The 16,491-nt window shown below is 37.0% G+C and overlaps 1 protein-coding gene across 2 annotated transcripts in view; it reads right to left on the bottom strand.

The window, feature by feature from the left end:
• Positions 1–16,491, bottom strand: part of DIAPH3 (diaphanous related formin 3) — a 512,593-nt gene that overhangs the window by 480,522 nt on the left and 15,580 nt on the right. Inside the window, exon 2 of one of the 2 annotated variants that reach the window (XM_033177601.1) lies at positions 1,342–1,374. The exons of the other annotated variant lie outside the window; for it this stretch is intronic. Within the exon in view, the coding sequence (XP_033033492.1) occupies positions 1,342–1,374 (33 nt within the window). The remainder of the gene's footprint in view (positions 1–1,341; positions 1,375–16,491) is intronic. 2 annotated transcript variants of the gene reach the window in all.

Below are 16,491 nucleotides of genomic sequence, written 5' to 3'. Positions count from 1 at the left end.
TTTTAAGGGTGACAAAAATGTTCAAAAATGACTGTAGTAATGGTTGTACAATTCTTCTGAATATACTGAACACCACTAAATTACACACTTTTAATGGGTGAATTGTATGCTCCATGAATTATAGATCAAAGCTGTTACAAATATACCATTGAATATCATAAAAATACAAACATAAAAATTGCAGATGGTTTATCAGCCTTAAGAAGCCATTTTGCAAGCTGGGTTAAGTTAGCATAGTAAGTATAAGACTTGAAGCAACGTGGAACAAAATTCAAGCTATGACTGTACCACTTGCCAGCTGGGCACACTTGGGCAAGCTACTTAATCTGTCTGAGCCTCAATATTGTCAACTGCAAAATAAAGACATCTACCTTGCAAGGTGAGAAATCTGTACTGTTACCAATTTCTATGTGTTAGTATATGAAAATGTCATCCAGAAAATTATATGTAAATATGCTTTTCTTAGGTACTATTCAAAGGAATAAAACATATCAACATTCTAATACAATTTTTTAAATCATTCATGTCAAGATCTACGTTTCATTCATCTTTGTATTCTGCCTTACCAGGTGCATAAGACAGTACTTTGGATATTACAGGTGGTATTTTCTAAGTGCTTACTATGATCTAGGCATTCTTCATGCTTCATATATGGTGAAGCTGAATGCAAAGCCTGGTCGATGGGGGGCCATGTTTTTTCCTCTACAACACACTTACATATTTTTGGTGTCATTGTTTATTTGTGTTTTGTTGTTGTTCTTCTGGTTATTCTTTTACTATTAACCACAAGTTACATTTAAAAATATATTTCTCAGAAAAACTTACTTGACTATGCAAGAATCTATAATGGTGCTTTAAAGTGTTACTTACTATGAGAAGCCCTATTATTTTCAACATAAAAAACATAGTAAGGCATGCCCGGTTCTCTCATTTTTAAGCAAAATTTTAAAAATATACATGCATAATATTTTAGTCTGGCTTACTTTAATTAGCAACTACATATTTCTGAAAAGCTGACATGTCTTTAGCTATTTTTACCTGTTTTTTGAAGTGTGCAACTCATTCCTAAAGAATGAGAGTTGATTTGAATGATTCAAAGTTGACTAACAATTTGTAATTAAATAAATTTTTTAAATTAACATATCCACCATTCACTTTACAACTTAAAACCAATAATTTAGTGTATTTTACCATTTCTGCCTCTTATTTCAGCACTATAAGAACAGTACGTTTCCAATATTTGTGACTTTTAGCAATTTCAAAGATGTTAGCACAGCACACCATCAACATTATATGGTTAGTTACAATTCATAACAAAAGAAAAGTTGAGGATAATCTTACCATATCATCCGTCAGTGTCCTAATATTTAAATGCTGCAAATTTAAAAAAAAGCAATCATATCAGTAATTTATAACAGCTTTTTTATTTTAGTTAATAGGGTACATTCAAAATTCTACAATCCTAACTTGGATGTAATTAAATTGTTGACAGTCCAATAAAAACACATTATATATAATCGTTTTAATCTCTTTCTCAAAAAGACGGACAAAAGTTACCCCGCATGCGGTAGTTCCAAACACTTACTAAAATTTTTTTACTTTGTAAACCTCATAAACTAAAAAATTAACTATGGTACAATAAATACATTACCCCAATTAACAGTATTAATTACCATTAAGTATATGAACTTAGAACACAATGGATCTGTCTGAGAATGAGGGCACATAGAAAAAAATAAAACAAAAAAGAACACTGGATATAAAAGATTATAATGTGATGATTTTTCAGAAAACTTTTCATATTATAAAACAGTGAAACTTTAAATTTACCATTAATATGCAGCATAATAGATGATAAAGTACTCTGCTGGCTTAATTAACTTAAACAATTCTAGTAACAGAGAAAAATGTACTAAAATGACTATTTGCATCTTTAACATCAGTTTGATTTATCACCAGTGGTGACAGTAGACATTTTCAATTGCATTGCTAGCTTCAAGAACCCTTTTGCTGATTTCCTTGCTAGACAAATATAAGACCATTCTAGAGAGTGAATAGTTTCCTACAAAATACAACTCAAAAGAAAAACAATTATTTAGAGAAAAAACACAGAAATCTAAGTTGTATAAGTCCCAGTGTCAGGCAAGATATTGTATTCAAGTAACTGGAATCAATTACCAATTCTTCCTTCTCTTATTCACTGGAGCATTCAATTTTTAAAGGGGCAGGGAAAGAGTAAAACACATTTTCTAAGTAGGAAACAAGGTCTACTCTTTTATAAGGACAGGTGTTAACAACCATTATCTAACAGACTAAGTGGTACACAGTTAAATTCAACATTTACTTAATAGAATGAAATTTATCATTCATGTTTGTATACTCAAGTACACCTTCATGCTCATGAATCCATCTCAGTGATGATCCAGATTAAAAATCTGTACAATGTAAATCACCATCTCAGATTCCTTTCTCCCTTTCTTTCACCAAGGTGTTCCTTCTTCTAGTAGAAAGGAAAGAAGGTAACTGGGATCTAAAATGAATTTTGTGTCTATCAAAGAAAACGTAGCCAAATGAAAGACCATTAGCCACACCACTAGGCTCCAGATTGAACTGCCTTGTTGAATTAGAATCACCTACACTGACTTGGGAATAAGGAAGTAATAATAGTGGATTAACTAAGGATTAGTGTCTAATACTAGGCTACAGAATTTGCTTTTTTAATCAATACTATCTTTAGCCTTTGAAATTAACAAGTATGCACAGTGGTCCTTAAAAGTGGTTGGGATCCTGAGCGGGACCGTAAAGTATGTAAGGAACTTAGGGCCAGAGTGTCACCCCAGAGACCATTACAAAAATTAAACCCAAATGTAGAGGGCTCTTGAGTTTGCAGAGAAAGGAGCTGGGGCAATGCCTGTGTGGGGCGCCCTTCCTCTAACAGTTGTATGTGTGCCTTCCCGCCAGTAGAGGCTTCCAGCCTATTGCATTTGGTTAACCACATTTCACTCTTGTTATTCTACAATCAGAGGTATCACTCCAATCACATCTCGTTTCACTCTCAAAAGGGTTCAAGTTCCTGTGACAAAGAAACAAAAAGTGGCATGTAGTGAACTTCTGGCACAATGGCATGCCAAGTGGGCTAATGCTTAAAAAGTAAAGCCAAAGAAATAAAGTATAAAGCTGAAATCCTATTTAGGATGGTATGCCACAATAAAGAGAAAACATCTATTTAAACAAATAAAATATTCCCAAAAACCAGCTTGAGTTGCTTCAGGAAAGTGTCACAAAAGTGATATTTTAAAAAGGAAAAGACAATAAAAATAGATAAGTAATTTTAAAATAAAGACTACTGGGGTCCAGGCAAGATTTATGATCTAAAAACTACATAAAAGATACAGAAAGTAAAAGGAAAATAACACTAGATAGGAAAATAGGAAATGCAAGTTACATGATGCAAAATCCAGTTGTAAACATCCAAGAGAAACACTTTTATATACTGTCAAAGGTCTAAAATTAGACCATCTTTTTACAATTTCAGCTGGGCTCACAATGTTCAGGAAAAAGAACAGACACTGTTATGTAAAAACAAGGCAACACAAGAATTCATTTTTGGTCATGGTTTTTGTTTTTTTTTTTTTTTAATATATACATTCTGAAACTATCTCATTGAGGGTATAGCTTTTTAAAAGATTTAATTTCCTAAAGGCTTGATCTGTTTTCAAACTGTATAGGTATGTACATAAGCCCAGTTAACCTATATTATTATATTTCCCAAAGAACATGTGATGAATCACAACAGAATTAAGATGCAGGTGTATCTTGCAGGGAGAAGTAAGAAAACTCAAAGGGATGTAGATGTGGAGAGTATAACCGAGTCTGAGAGAAAAGAAGGTCAAATTCATTATTCCTTCTCTTCCAGAGAACACTTACCTATCAATTCTCACCATCAGCAAGAGAAGTCAATAGGGCAGGAAATCACAGCAAATTCAAGGGTCCAGATAGGACTGGAGAAACTGACTAACAGAGTAACGAGCTGGAAAACTGATCTTAGAATTGTGTTTGTCTACATCAAAACAATGAAGTCAGAATAGGTTTCATTTCAAGATTTAGCTTGCTGAAGAATAGAGATTACATAGTTAAGTACACACATGCAATCTTAAACCACTAAAGATAGGCTAGCATTAAAAAATCTAAATAAATCTAAGCACTAATAATTTCCCTTAAAAACTGGAATGTCTCATCATAGTTTACTTTAAAAGTTAAACGTGAATTAAAGAAAAAATAAACACTCAATACTTAGTGAAAAAATGTAAACACTATATCAAGTGGCACTCTTTTGTAGGATGTTGGAATATTAATACTAAACGCAAGTTTATCATTAGAAAGTTTACATGATCTCAAGGCCCTGCCTGCTTGTATTATACACATAAAATAGGGACTCTCCATGAAGTAGAAATTGCCAAGAAGAGGGAGAAAGGAAGAGAATGACTGACTAAATCCTCACATAACTCTGAGGCTTTTAAGACTTACTTTTGTAAATACAAAACTTAATATTAAGGGTAATATCCTTAATTAAAATAAGAAAAAACTTTGTAACACAAAAACATTGATTTTATGGTGTAACTTGAGGTACTGTTTAAAATGAAGTATTTCTGTTTTATAGCCACCAGCAATGCTCTTTACTATCTTCTAGTTCAGGAAAACAGGAACTGCAAACATCAATCCAGTTCCTGAGTAGCCATTGTGGGCATCTACTCCAAAAAGGAAATATAAACATAAAATTGACTATTAAATGGAAGCAACTAGGAACACCTTTAAAACTAATAATAACCTGATAGCAACTTTTTAGGGTTATATTTACCAAAAAAAAAAAAAAAAAAGGTAGAAGCATACAGTTTTAGACATTATTAAGACTTTCATATCTAAATGTAACTTTGTGATCCCTGTGTATATTACCTACCCGGCCTATGACTCTATAGATGTTATTAATGTTTTATGGCACTGAAATCAAGTAAAACTCATGATATTAAATTATAAACAGTTCTGTTTATAATTTAAGGTGTGACATTAAAGAACATGAGGACTCTTTTCCTAAGCTAAAAACTCATCCTTCTTCCTATGGTCCTATGTTTCTCAACTTACTATTTCTATTTTCTCCCTAAAAAGTAAGGAGACCCACATACAGATGGGTAACAGTGTTTTCTGTTAATGACAGTTCCTAGGATGAATGGTCAAGAGGGTCACTCTGGAACTGAAAAAGGAAAAAAAGCCTTTATAGATTTTTCTTCAAAAGAACATAGGAGTCGGGGGAAAAAAAGGAGAAACACAGAACATCGGTCTCTATATTCCCATTTAAGCAATGCATCAAAACTTTTATTGAAGACAGTGCATGCTGTCAAAAAATGGATTTAGAGCTTTCAGAGAACTGTGCTAAATGCTGTGAATATCAAGAGGCATATGAAATAGTTTCCCCACTAACTTAGTTTACAAGTAACAAAGACAGATAAATTGTAGTACACAAAGCAATAGACAAACCCAGGAGGTACACACACAGTGAAAAAGATTCCAAGCTGTAGCCCAAGACTTTTCGCAAATTTTATGTTTTCTTTCATTGGTTAGCACATCTGAACTAGCAGGCCAGTGGAGCAAAGGATGTGTCCAATGATATCATTAGGAACATGACAGCCACCATCAGATTCAAGCTAGTAGGCTTGTATCAATTTACTATTATAAGAACCAATATGTGGTAGTATTTTTAAATAATCTTTGGCTGACACAGTTTAATTCCAGTAAAAGTGACTTTTTTTTTTTTTTTTTTTTGGACAGAGTCTCACTCGGTCGCCCAGGCTGGAGTGCAGTGGTGCACTTGATCTCAGGTTCAAGTGATGCTCCTGCCTCAGCCTCTCGAGTAGCTGGGACCACAGGCATGCGCTACCATGCCCGGCTAATTTTTGTATTTTCAGTGGAAACAGGGTTTCACCATATTGGCCAGGCTAGTCTCGAAATCGTGACCTCAGGCGATCCTCCAACCTTGGCCTCCCAGAGTGCTGGGATTACAGGAGTGAACCACCACGCTTGGCCAAAAATTTACATCATTTAAGTGGGTTATGAGGGATGACCAACAAGAGGAAAACTTGTAAGATTACAGACTCAAACACAATTTTCATAAGCTAGATCCTCTGGACCAGCTGGTTCTTCCAGGTTTTTGTTCATTTGGCATGCACAAGAATCACACCAAGACTTTCTTTGAAAAGCTAGCTTACAGGGCCTCAGTCTACCAATATTCTTATTCAGTAAGTCTAAGGTGGGACCTGGGAACCCACATGTTTAAGGAGTCATGCCTGTAATGAAGTGGCGGCATGCCCAGGACCACATGAGAAACTCTACTCCATACTCCACCACTATCAGCCATTAAACATTCCCTCAGCCTGCACACATATGAATTTCTCATCATGTAGCTCACTTTAAAAACTGGACATACCTGAAACAAGCCACATGAAGAGTATAGATAAGAAGTACAAGAGGATTTCAAAGAAGTGAAGACAGGGAGCTGATAGAGTTGGGACAGGCCTTACTGCCATGAAGTGAAAAGTATCAATTAGTACTGTTTTAAGATAATTCAACAGTCTCTGGTATGTAGGATGAATTACCAATTGCATCATTTATTTAAATGCTTAGTCTAAGGTACAAATCATTCAGTCTCAAATATAAACTTAGTACCTAAGTATTAAAATTGTTCATTATATCAGACTATGACATGACACCATTTGCTTGACAAAATGAATAAATCACAGGTTACTAACAGGAAGGAAGGAAGGGAGGGAGGGACAGAGGGAGGGATGGAGGGAGGGACGGAGGGAGGAGGGAGGGAGGGAGGGGAGGATATCTTAAGGGAAAAAAGGAAAGATCAGTCTTCTCTTAATCATAATCTATGGCTGATAATAGATTGAGATGTTGCTCCCATTGTTGTTTTGAAGTCCAGATTATTCTTTTCCACCAATAATTTATGAATATGTACTTCAATTTAATAACATTTCTAGTCCACACACCTGTGTTTATCTTAACATCAACACCAATTATAAAGACTATGAAAATTTAAAGTAATATTCCTACCAGCCATGACACTGAACACACCTACAGAGTCTATCTATGGATCATCTCCCTGGCAACTACACAACACACATAGATGTGAAAATATTATTCTTCAAGGGCTCCAGATTTAACATCTAAGAAAGGTCCAAAAATAACACTGAAGCTTTCATAGCACTGAGGACAAGAGTAGAGCTGGCTCTTTGATACTACAAAGAAAAACTTTTAAGTTCACATGTTTTTTCAGTCCAAGGTGGAAAAAAGTGAAAGGGGAGATGTTAGGAACAGGTGAGAATTAGGAAACACTCTTCAGCCTCTTTTAATCTGCTCATTTATTCAAAACTGTAATTCTGCCAACCTCAGAAAGACAAACATACCATGTATTACTCATTATCCAAGGCTTCTCTACTGTCATGCACTCAAGTATCCAGAACTCCCTGCCCCTCAATTTCTCCATCGTGAAAGGAGAGCCAACAAGAGAGATCAGCTTTCAGGAGGCATGATTCAAGTGTCCACAGAAGTGAAAAGATTCTTTACTCTGAGAACACAAGGTTTAAGGAGGCAACATACCTGCTAGGAAAGAACTGTCTCTCTAGAAAAAAACAGTTCTCATATTGTAGCTTGGAACTCTGAACTAGATTGCACCCTACAGAGGCTAGGTACCTAACAAGTCATTTTCCATTCTAACATAACTCCAATATTCTTTTCCCTTGAATGAACTCATTCAATGTTGGGGTAAAAGGAAAAATATAATGGCTAATTTAGTAACACAGCTTTTGTACTTATTTTAAGATGTCTCTTCATCTATTCCAGTTCTTTTCACCTATACTACCAGATCAAAAACTCTTCTGCAACATGTCCAGGGAAAAGCAAATCGAATCTCTGAACCACTTTACAAGTAGGTTCAGTTCTAGGTTATGGGAATCCAAGACCTTTTTCACTGTCTGGAGAAGGCTGAAAAGCATTTACAGTATTGGCTATACAGAGAATTAGAATGATCGCAGAACTCCCAGAATCACATTGAAGCTTATCCCAACTACTAAATTACTTCTGAGAGTGGCTTAGCATCCTAGACATCTTGTCCACAACACAAATTTAGATTGGATGCTCCTGAGACTAACAGAGCATCACCCATTCTTTCACATATATTTGAGAAAGATTTTGTTTATATTTCAGCATCACCCTAAACAAAGGAAATTTGGTTAAATCATTTTAGGAAACAATTTGGTAAAACAAATTCCATGTTCACACTTTAACCTAATAATTCTACTTCTAGAATCTATACTGGGGAATTAAGAAATGGAATTAAAAGTTTATATACAAATATGTATCACTACAGCATTACTTTAAATAGCTAGAACTGTAATCAGCCTGACATTTCCCCAAACATAGGAAAGATTAAGTAAATCACAGTCCTACCAATATGGACTGTAATGACATGGAAAAATGCTTAAAATATAATGGTACCTGAAAAAAAGTGCATTTAAAATTGCATATGTAACATAATTCCACCTTCATTAATATACATATATATGGAAAAAATAAAACAGGAATCACAGGTAATTTTATACATCTGGATTATGGGATTTGTGGGGTTTTTTTCATAGCTTCATGTATTTTCCCAGCTGTCTACAATAAGCATATTTATTTTCAATACAGAAAGTTTTTTTTTTTTTTTTTTTTTTGAGACGGAGTCTCCCTCTGTTGCCCAGGCTGGAGCGCAGTGGCCGGATCTAGGCTCACTGCAAGCTCCGCCTCCCGGGTTTACACCATTCTCCTGTCTCAGCCTCCTGAGTAGCTGGGACTACAGGCGCCCGCCACCTCGCCCGGCTAATCTTTTGTATTTTTTTTTTAGTAGAGATGGGGTTTCACCGTGTTTGCCAGGATGGTCTCAATCTCCTGACCTCGTGATCCGCCCGTCTTGGCCTCCCAAAGTGCTGGGATTACAGGCTTGAGCCACCGCGCTCGGCCTAGAAAGTTTTTTTTAAGTTACTATGGATAATACTTTTCAGATTGAGCAGAAAATATAGATTGTTCCTTTTCAAATAAAAATGTATGTATTAGAAAAAGAAAAAATGAAAATCTAAAAAACATCTAATAAATATTATGTACAAACTTTTTAATAGGCTAGTTTTTAATGCATATTTTCAAGTATGTCAGAATATATTAAGCTCATTATTCATTTGTTTTCTAATTCACATATATAAATTAACCAATCTCAAAAAGCTCCTTGGTTCTGTGAATTATTGATGTTGTCACTTGCTACAGACTTAATTCCAAGAAAAATATACGAATCACTACATCACAAGCACAAATCCTTTTGACACAAATTCAATTTCTGTGGCAACAATAATATATTGACTTTGCTTTATTTTTCAACTTTATGACACTTATTAATGGCAGAGTTAAAAGAAATCTATCATTTTTCTTTATTGTAAATGTAAATGATATGATGCCACCTTGAGAAAGGTAGGGTAAATACCACTTACTAGATAATTCCTTAATGTAAATAAGGTCAAGATGCTGAAATATAAGAAATAAAATAAAAGATTAAGATTTTAGGCAAGACATAGTCTCATAATTCTAATTTTTTTCTACTAGACAATATAATTAGGCCAACAACATGTGTGAGACACATTAAATATGCAGACCCAGTCTCTCCCCGTATGAGCTTACAACTAAAAGAACAAGATAAACCAATAACCAAAATACATCATAACAAGGTATTCAATGGTGATTGGAAGAAGAGGCGGAGTCTCCACCTGCTAATCACATATGCTTAAATGCATGCTAATTAAGAGGCAAGCATTATAGCAATGATCTAAAACTAAAGGCAAATAAAATTTTAGCTATAATTCAGGTAAAACTTGGAATGTAGAATTTGCTCTTCTAACAGAATGAGAGATTCCTAAAACAATCATTCATGCAACAACTGTTAATTAAATATTGCTATATTCTTGACAAGGGAGAGATCAATAAATAAAACAAAAATGTTTCCCTAAAGGAACTTATCTTTATTGGGGAAACAGACAATAAGCAAATTACTTATTTAAGATGTTAGAAGGTGATGAATGCTCTGATAAAAATAAAAAGTAGCGTAAGCCAAGAGGGTTTGCAGGTTGCAATTTTAAACATGGGGAACTGAGGTAGGCATAGGCCTCATTGACAAAGTAGTGTTTGAGCAGAGTTGCCAGTGGGCTAAGGTGTCATCTATGTGGATGGGCAGGGGAGTGTTTCCAACAGAAAGAACAGCCATAACAAGGCTGTCAGGAGTATGCCTGATGTTCAAGAAACAAGAGAGCTTGCTGGCTCCAACAGCACAAAGTGAAGTCAGTGAGAGGGAAGGAGGCAGATCAGTCCCAGACCATTTTAAAGACATGGGCTTTTACTTTTCTAACTGAATAATCACAAATTTTTTTAAGTATACAAATATAAGTAATAAACTTACACAGTAAATAATAATCAGATCAGCATATTATACAAATTACTGAAGGCAGAGAGGAAGGTCTGTACTCAAATAATCATTATTTACTTGAGTGCTCTTTAAGTGGCTTGGTTATGCTTCCACGAGTTATTTACCAGAAGGTATTAGAAATACTCTCAAAGCACTGTAAAGCCAATACAGGCAATTTTTGGAAAAACTCAGTTAATTCTATCAACTATTTTTTTTTAATATGGAATTAGTCCAGGGGGTAGAGGGACCAGTTAAGCATGTCTAGAGAAAAGAGGGTAAGAAAAACAGTATTTACAACCATTTAAACATAAATCCGAGGGCCCTTCGGAAGTTCGAGCGCCAACCCTAAGGAGTCCCCCAAAGAGGTCTAAACTCAGATGGTAACGTGGTCCATACATGTGTGAGTCCACGCAACAGGAACCCTTGCAGACAGTCCAGCACCAGCCACGGTTGCCCCTCCTACAGCACCTACAATCAGGGACTTTTTTCCTTCCTGCAGTTAATAATCTCTGATTTACCTCAGCATCTCCAATATGCCCTTTTCCTTTTTTTTTTTTTTTTTTTTTTTTTTTAAGAGACAGGGTCTTGCTGTGTCACCCAAGCTGGAATGCAATGGAGTGATCATAGCTCACTGCAGTCTCGAACTAGTGAGCTCAAGCAATCAGTCTCCAAGTAGCTAGGATTACAGGAGCACACCACCATGTTCCACATTTTTTTTTTTTTTTTTTTTTTTGGTACAGACGGTGGTCCCACTATGTTGCCCAGACTGGTCTTCAACTCCTAGCCTCAAGTGATCCTTCTGCCTCAGCCTTCCAAAATGCTGGGATTACAGTTGTGAGCCATCTCATCCGGCCAGCCTTTCTACTTTCCTAAATAATCCCCACCTTAAACCAACCTACCTTGTTTTCTGTTTATTTCCGGGCCTTGACCAAGACACTACTGCAGTCCTCTCCCTCTCAATACCTGGCTCACCTTTCAAATGCTGCCTGATTCAGGAAGGTTCTCTAAGCTTATCCACATCAAGCATGCCTCTCATGGGACTTTTACGTCCTGCCTTGCGCTGTGGCACAATAGAGCAGTACTGAGCAGAGGTGAACAGCCTGGGCCTTGGGATAAGACTCACCTGGATTAGAATCCAGCTCTGATACCAATCATCTGTGTGATCTTGGGCACTTAAACCCTCTGAGCCTGAATTTCTTAAGTGTGCCATGAGGCAAACAAGCATCTTCCCCATAGGGTTGGTAAGAGACTTAATAGAAAAGGCTGTAGTACACAAAATACTACACCTGAGGTTCAGAAACTTTGACCTATGTTATTCCGCTCCCTTCACAGTAAGATTCATAGCTTTTAATCATTCTCCCCAAGGATACTCCCAACAGTCTTCTCCTCTAGGGCCCTGTAACCAGTCTGTAATCCATCTGAATCCATTTTAAATGTGAACTGCCTCTCCTGTCGGCTTGATTTTTGTCATGGTCACTTTACCAGCAGCTCTGTTTTGCTGGCTGTCAGTTATGTTGGACTGCCCTCTGGGGCCTTTCACATGTTGTCATATTTCTTTGGGGCTCAAATATGGGGGTTGAGAAATCTACACAGTGGTGGTTTCCTAATGCCATCCCCAGAGCCAGCATGTTGCCAGGGTCTCAGGAGACTCACAGTCAGCTGGATGAATGAGATGTGAGGTAAACAGATCGAGTAGGTACTGCAGATAAAAATTTAGAGTAAGGGTGGATCAACCTTCATTATTATGGAGAAATGATCTCATTTCCATCCTCCCACAGCCTTTTGTTTACAATTTCGTCGGGTCCCTGATCATGGTCTGTCTTGCAGTTTGTGTTTATACCTCCTCTTCTGTTTGTATGTGGCAGGGGATGCAGTTTGTGTTTATACCTCCTCTTCTGTTTGCATGTGGCAGGTACTATGTTCCCCTCAACTTTGAATCCCAGCCCTACCATGGTGCAGGGAACATTTTAGGCAGTGGTTATCAACCTGGCTACATATGAGAATCACCTGAAAGTTTGTTTTCTTTTCCCAGTACAGATGCCTATGTAATATCCCAGGCCAAATGAATCAATACCCAAAGATGGAGCTGTAGGAGGATGGAAATGAAATCATTTCTCCATAATAATGAAGGTTGATCCACCCTTACTCTAAATTTTTATCTGCAGTACCTACTCGATCTGTCTACCTCACATCTCATTCATCCAGCTGACTGTGAGTCTCCTGAGGCCCTAGCAACATGCTGGCTCTGGGGATGGCATTAGGAAACTGCCACTGTGTAGATTTCTCAACCCCCATATTTGAGCCCCCAAAAAAATATGACAACACGTGAAAAGCTGCCTGCCACGGATAATTTTAACGATCCCCCAGGTAACTCTAATGTGCAACCAGGATACAAACGACTAAAACTAGGTAAACTCTTTTAGACTCAGTCTTTCAGTACCAAGACTGTCATCAAGGAATCTCCAAAGATCCCCACATGTAAACAAGGTAGACGCCTATGAGTGTATCTGCCTCCTGCACACCATCTCTTCTCTGAGAATGCCTGTGCCATAGAGGTAGGCCCACCAGTCTTCACTGTTCCTTGTAAGCCAGCCCTGGCCACAGCTAAACACAAGACAGAATATAAACCCAAGCATAGCCAATCAAATCCCCATTTTCCCAGAATTCTGGAATTGGAATTCAGAGATGAAAAATCAGGCTCTACTCTTGCATGCACCAAGGACATACATGTCTATCTGGAATTATGAGGTTCTAGGCTTGGCTGTGTGAAGATCAAAGCAGTGGAAGTCACACAATGCAGAGAACCAACAGTGGAGCTATGCCTAGTGAGAAGCAAAGAGACGCTGGATGGCCTGAGAAAGGGAGAGAGAATGAGAAAAGCTGTCAGCTTTTAGTTCTTGGTTCCGGTCCTTCATGAGGGCCAGCTTGATTCCAGGTGCTACTCTTACGTATCTTTACAATTCCTCCTTTCAGGATTAAAGTAGATATTATATAGGGATCTGTTCCTTTAGACCTTTAATTGAGCCTTTGAGACAGAACCCAAAATTGCTAAATGGGTCCCAAAGTACCCATATGATACAGCCCACTTTATCACTACTACTACAACTTACTGGGCACTTCGCAATTACTAGTATACCCAGCAACCCTAAACATTTGCTATTATCCCCATCTTAGCGAACAGGAAATTGAATAGCACAGAAGTGACTTATAAGGGTTGGTGAGTGCCTAGGCTGGGAATGAGTCAAAAATCCAGCCTCATTCTCCTTCCTTTCCCTCAGTCCCCAGAACTATGATGGGACAGCTAGCTGCTGAAGCAGTTTCTGAATTATTTATGAAGCAAAGAATTCAAAAATGAAATCTCAACAAGAAAAAAGAGCATAATTCCAACTGGATGATTACTAAATGATAACAACAACACTGACTACAAAACCATATCTTAAAACCTCAGAGATAAACGGGCATGGAGGAGGGTTGCAATTCTGTCAATTGACTAACACTAATAAGAACACATGATTTGCTAAGGTGTTTCCTCCCTTTTTTTTTTAAGTTGCTCTCAAATATATAATAGAAATGAAAAGCTTTTTTATTTCTCATTTATAGATTTTTAAAGCTATGGTATATATCACAAACCTTATAAACCATACCCTCCCAATTCAGACTGAAGCGTGAGCCAAAATTATCCACGTTCCAACATGTCGCTAAAAAATGCTTGTCAGGAATTATAATACAACAGCTAAAGAAAATTTAATTTCTTAAATTACTGATAACAGTGGAACTTTTTCTAAATAACTGAATTACCATTAAGTTTTCTTGCATAATTTAATACTACTTTTTATTATACCCTGTAAATTGTTTTATCTCTTAAAAGGAATCAAAAAGATGATTACATATTTATAAAATTAGCATCTGAAAAATGAAGAGCACAATTCCAGATTTTACACGCAGTTCCAGTACTATACATAAGATACAGATTACATTTTACATTTCTTTCAGAAATATTAACTGAACAGGATACAGTTACTGCACATTTAAGTTACCAGGCCACCAGGTGAGGGCTGGGTCATAAAGACCTATAAAACACAGTACCTGCCCTGAAGAAGTTTACAATCCAATAAGTTCTAGAGGAAAAAGAAATAAGCTGGGTCACTTATTTTCCCTTTTTGGTGATTCAAAAAATAATATAACATTAGTAACTGCCTGCCAGAGCTAAACATATTGAAAAACACAGATTCATCTCCTTAATGCTTTCCTTTGCACTTGTCATCCAAAGCAATGTGGGGAATTTGGAGAGATAAATTCTAGAATGGGATTTGATACAGAGCGGCCCAATACTGTATCTAATTTGCACTGTGAGATATGCAATACAGTGAAATCCTAACACATTACATTCTATATTGCACTTTGGTTATGAACACACCAATTTCTGTAGTCCAGCCACAAGCTCAAGCAGCTGCAGTCTAACTGTCCTTGGAAATCTTCCAACAATGCCAAAGGAGACTTCAGCAATGATTCAAGCATATTTGTATAGGACTTTAAAAAGTACAATAGTTTTAGGTTGATTATCCCACCATTCAAACATACTAATAAAAAAAGGCAACAAGGGTTGCAGGAAGTTAGCAGCTGACAGCCACAGGTAAGGGAAGGCACCCAATGATCCTAATAATCTAGTGAAAATTACTAAGGACTGCAGATCTCGCAAGGATGTGAAGATAATTCTCACATGCCTGTTTCTGTCATCACTGATACTGTTTCACTCATAAACTTATTGAGGGTAGCTCCATAGGCTATAAAGGTGCATCATCTTTGCCAGAATAAAATGTCCATGATATCTCTAAGAGTTAAATCATGTTACTGGAAGGTAGTCTATAAGAAATACCTGACTCACAGGTGAAGCCTCCAAGGGCCATAGGTAGTCCCTTTAAACTTGAATGTAGGCCAATGTCTGTCAGTTGAAGGAGAACTAGAAAAAAAAAAAAAATGCGGCCAAGAATACCATAGGAAAATTCTCAGCATGTGTCTTGAACATGTGCAAATTTCTATTTACAGAGAAAAGGTCATTTGGAAAATATAGCCATTTTTGGAAGACTGAGCAGCCAAGGTTCTTATGTATAGGAGATTGGGACCAAAAAAAAAAGGTAATTTGTTCATCAGTCTACTTGGTACATGTTTGGAACTAGAGACTCAAATAGGGAAAATTTTCTCTTAGGCCTCCCCTTCCCCTCTCCAGCACATCTATCAGATAAGTAAGGCTAACAGAAACTTCAATCAGTAAGGTATAGGACAGTGAGATTAGTGCTATAACTGATACTGATCTAAGCATTCCAGAAGAGCTGCTTACAGATACCAGGGAACACCTCAGGGTGCAGATTTGCTTCAAGCATGCACAGAGGACACTGGAATGGACCAAACCAGCACAGAGCAAAAGCTTTCCAGACAGGAGGTCTAGCTTGTAGAAATACATTGCAATCATGCAGGGACCTACAAGTAAATTGTGTGGATGAGGAACTGGAATTTCAGGTGGAAATTGGGGGATCCAACCTAGAAATGTGGGCAACGACAAAGTCATTAAAGGACAAGATCATGCTACCTGGCCTTTAAGTTGTGGATGATTGCAGGAGAAAAACTGAAGGGTTTTAAGCAGGTTCCATAATCACACTTGGGTTCCAAAGAAAACTATTATAGCAGCAACATGGTGGATGAAACAGGGTAGACCCAAGAACCAGAGCCAAGGAAATCAGTTAGGCAGCTATTGCAATAACCCAGCAGAGAGATGGAAGGTAAGATAAATGAGGTCAGGGACAGTAGGAGAAGAGAAGAGGCAACTGCTATAAGTATCCAGGAAGCATAATCAAGGTTACTGAATAACCAATGCATATGGAAATTAAAGATCAAGAAGTTGCAAATAAATCCAAGGATAAAATGATGGCATTGACTAAGAGAAAACAAAAGAA

The sequence above is a fragment of the Trachypithecus francoisi genome, unplaced genomic scaffold (genome assembly GCF_009764315.1).
Source record: "Trachypithecus francoisi isolate TF-2019V2 unplaced genomic scaffold, Tfra_2.0 Lachesis_group18, whole genome shotgun sequence".
Classification (NCBI taxonomy): Eukaryota; Metazoa; Chordata; class Mammalia; order Primates; family Cercopithecidae; genus Trachypithecus; species Trachypithecus francoisi.
This window is presented reverse-complemented; position numbering and strand designations above follow the sequence as displayed.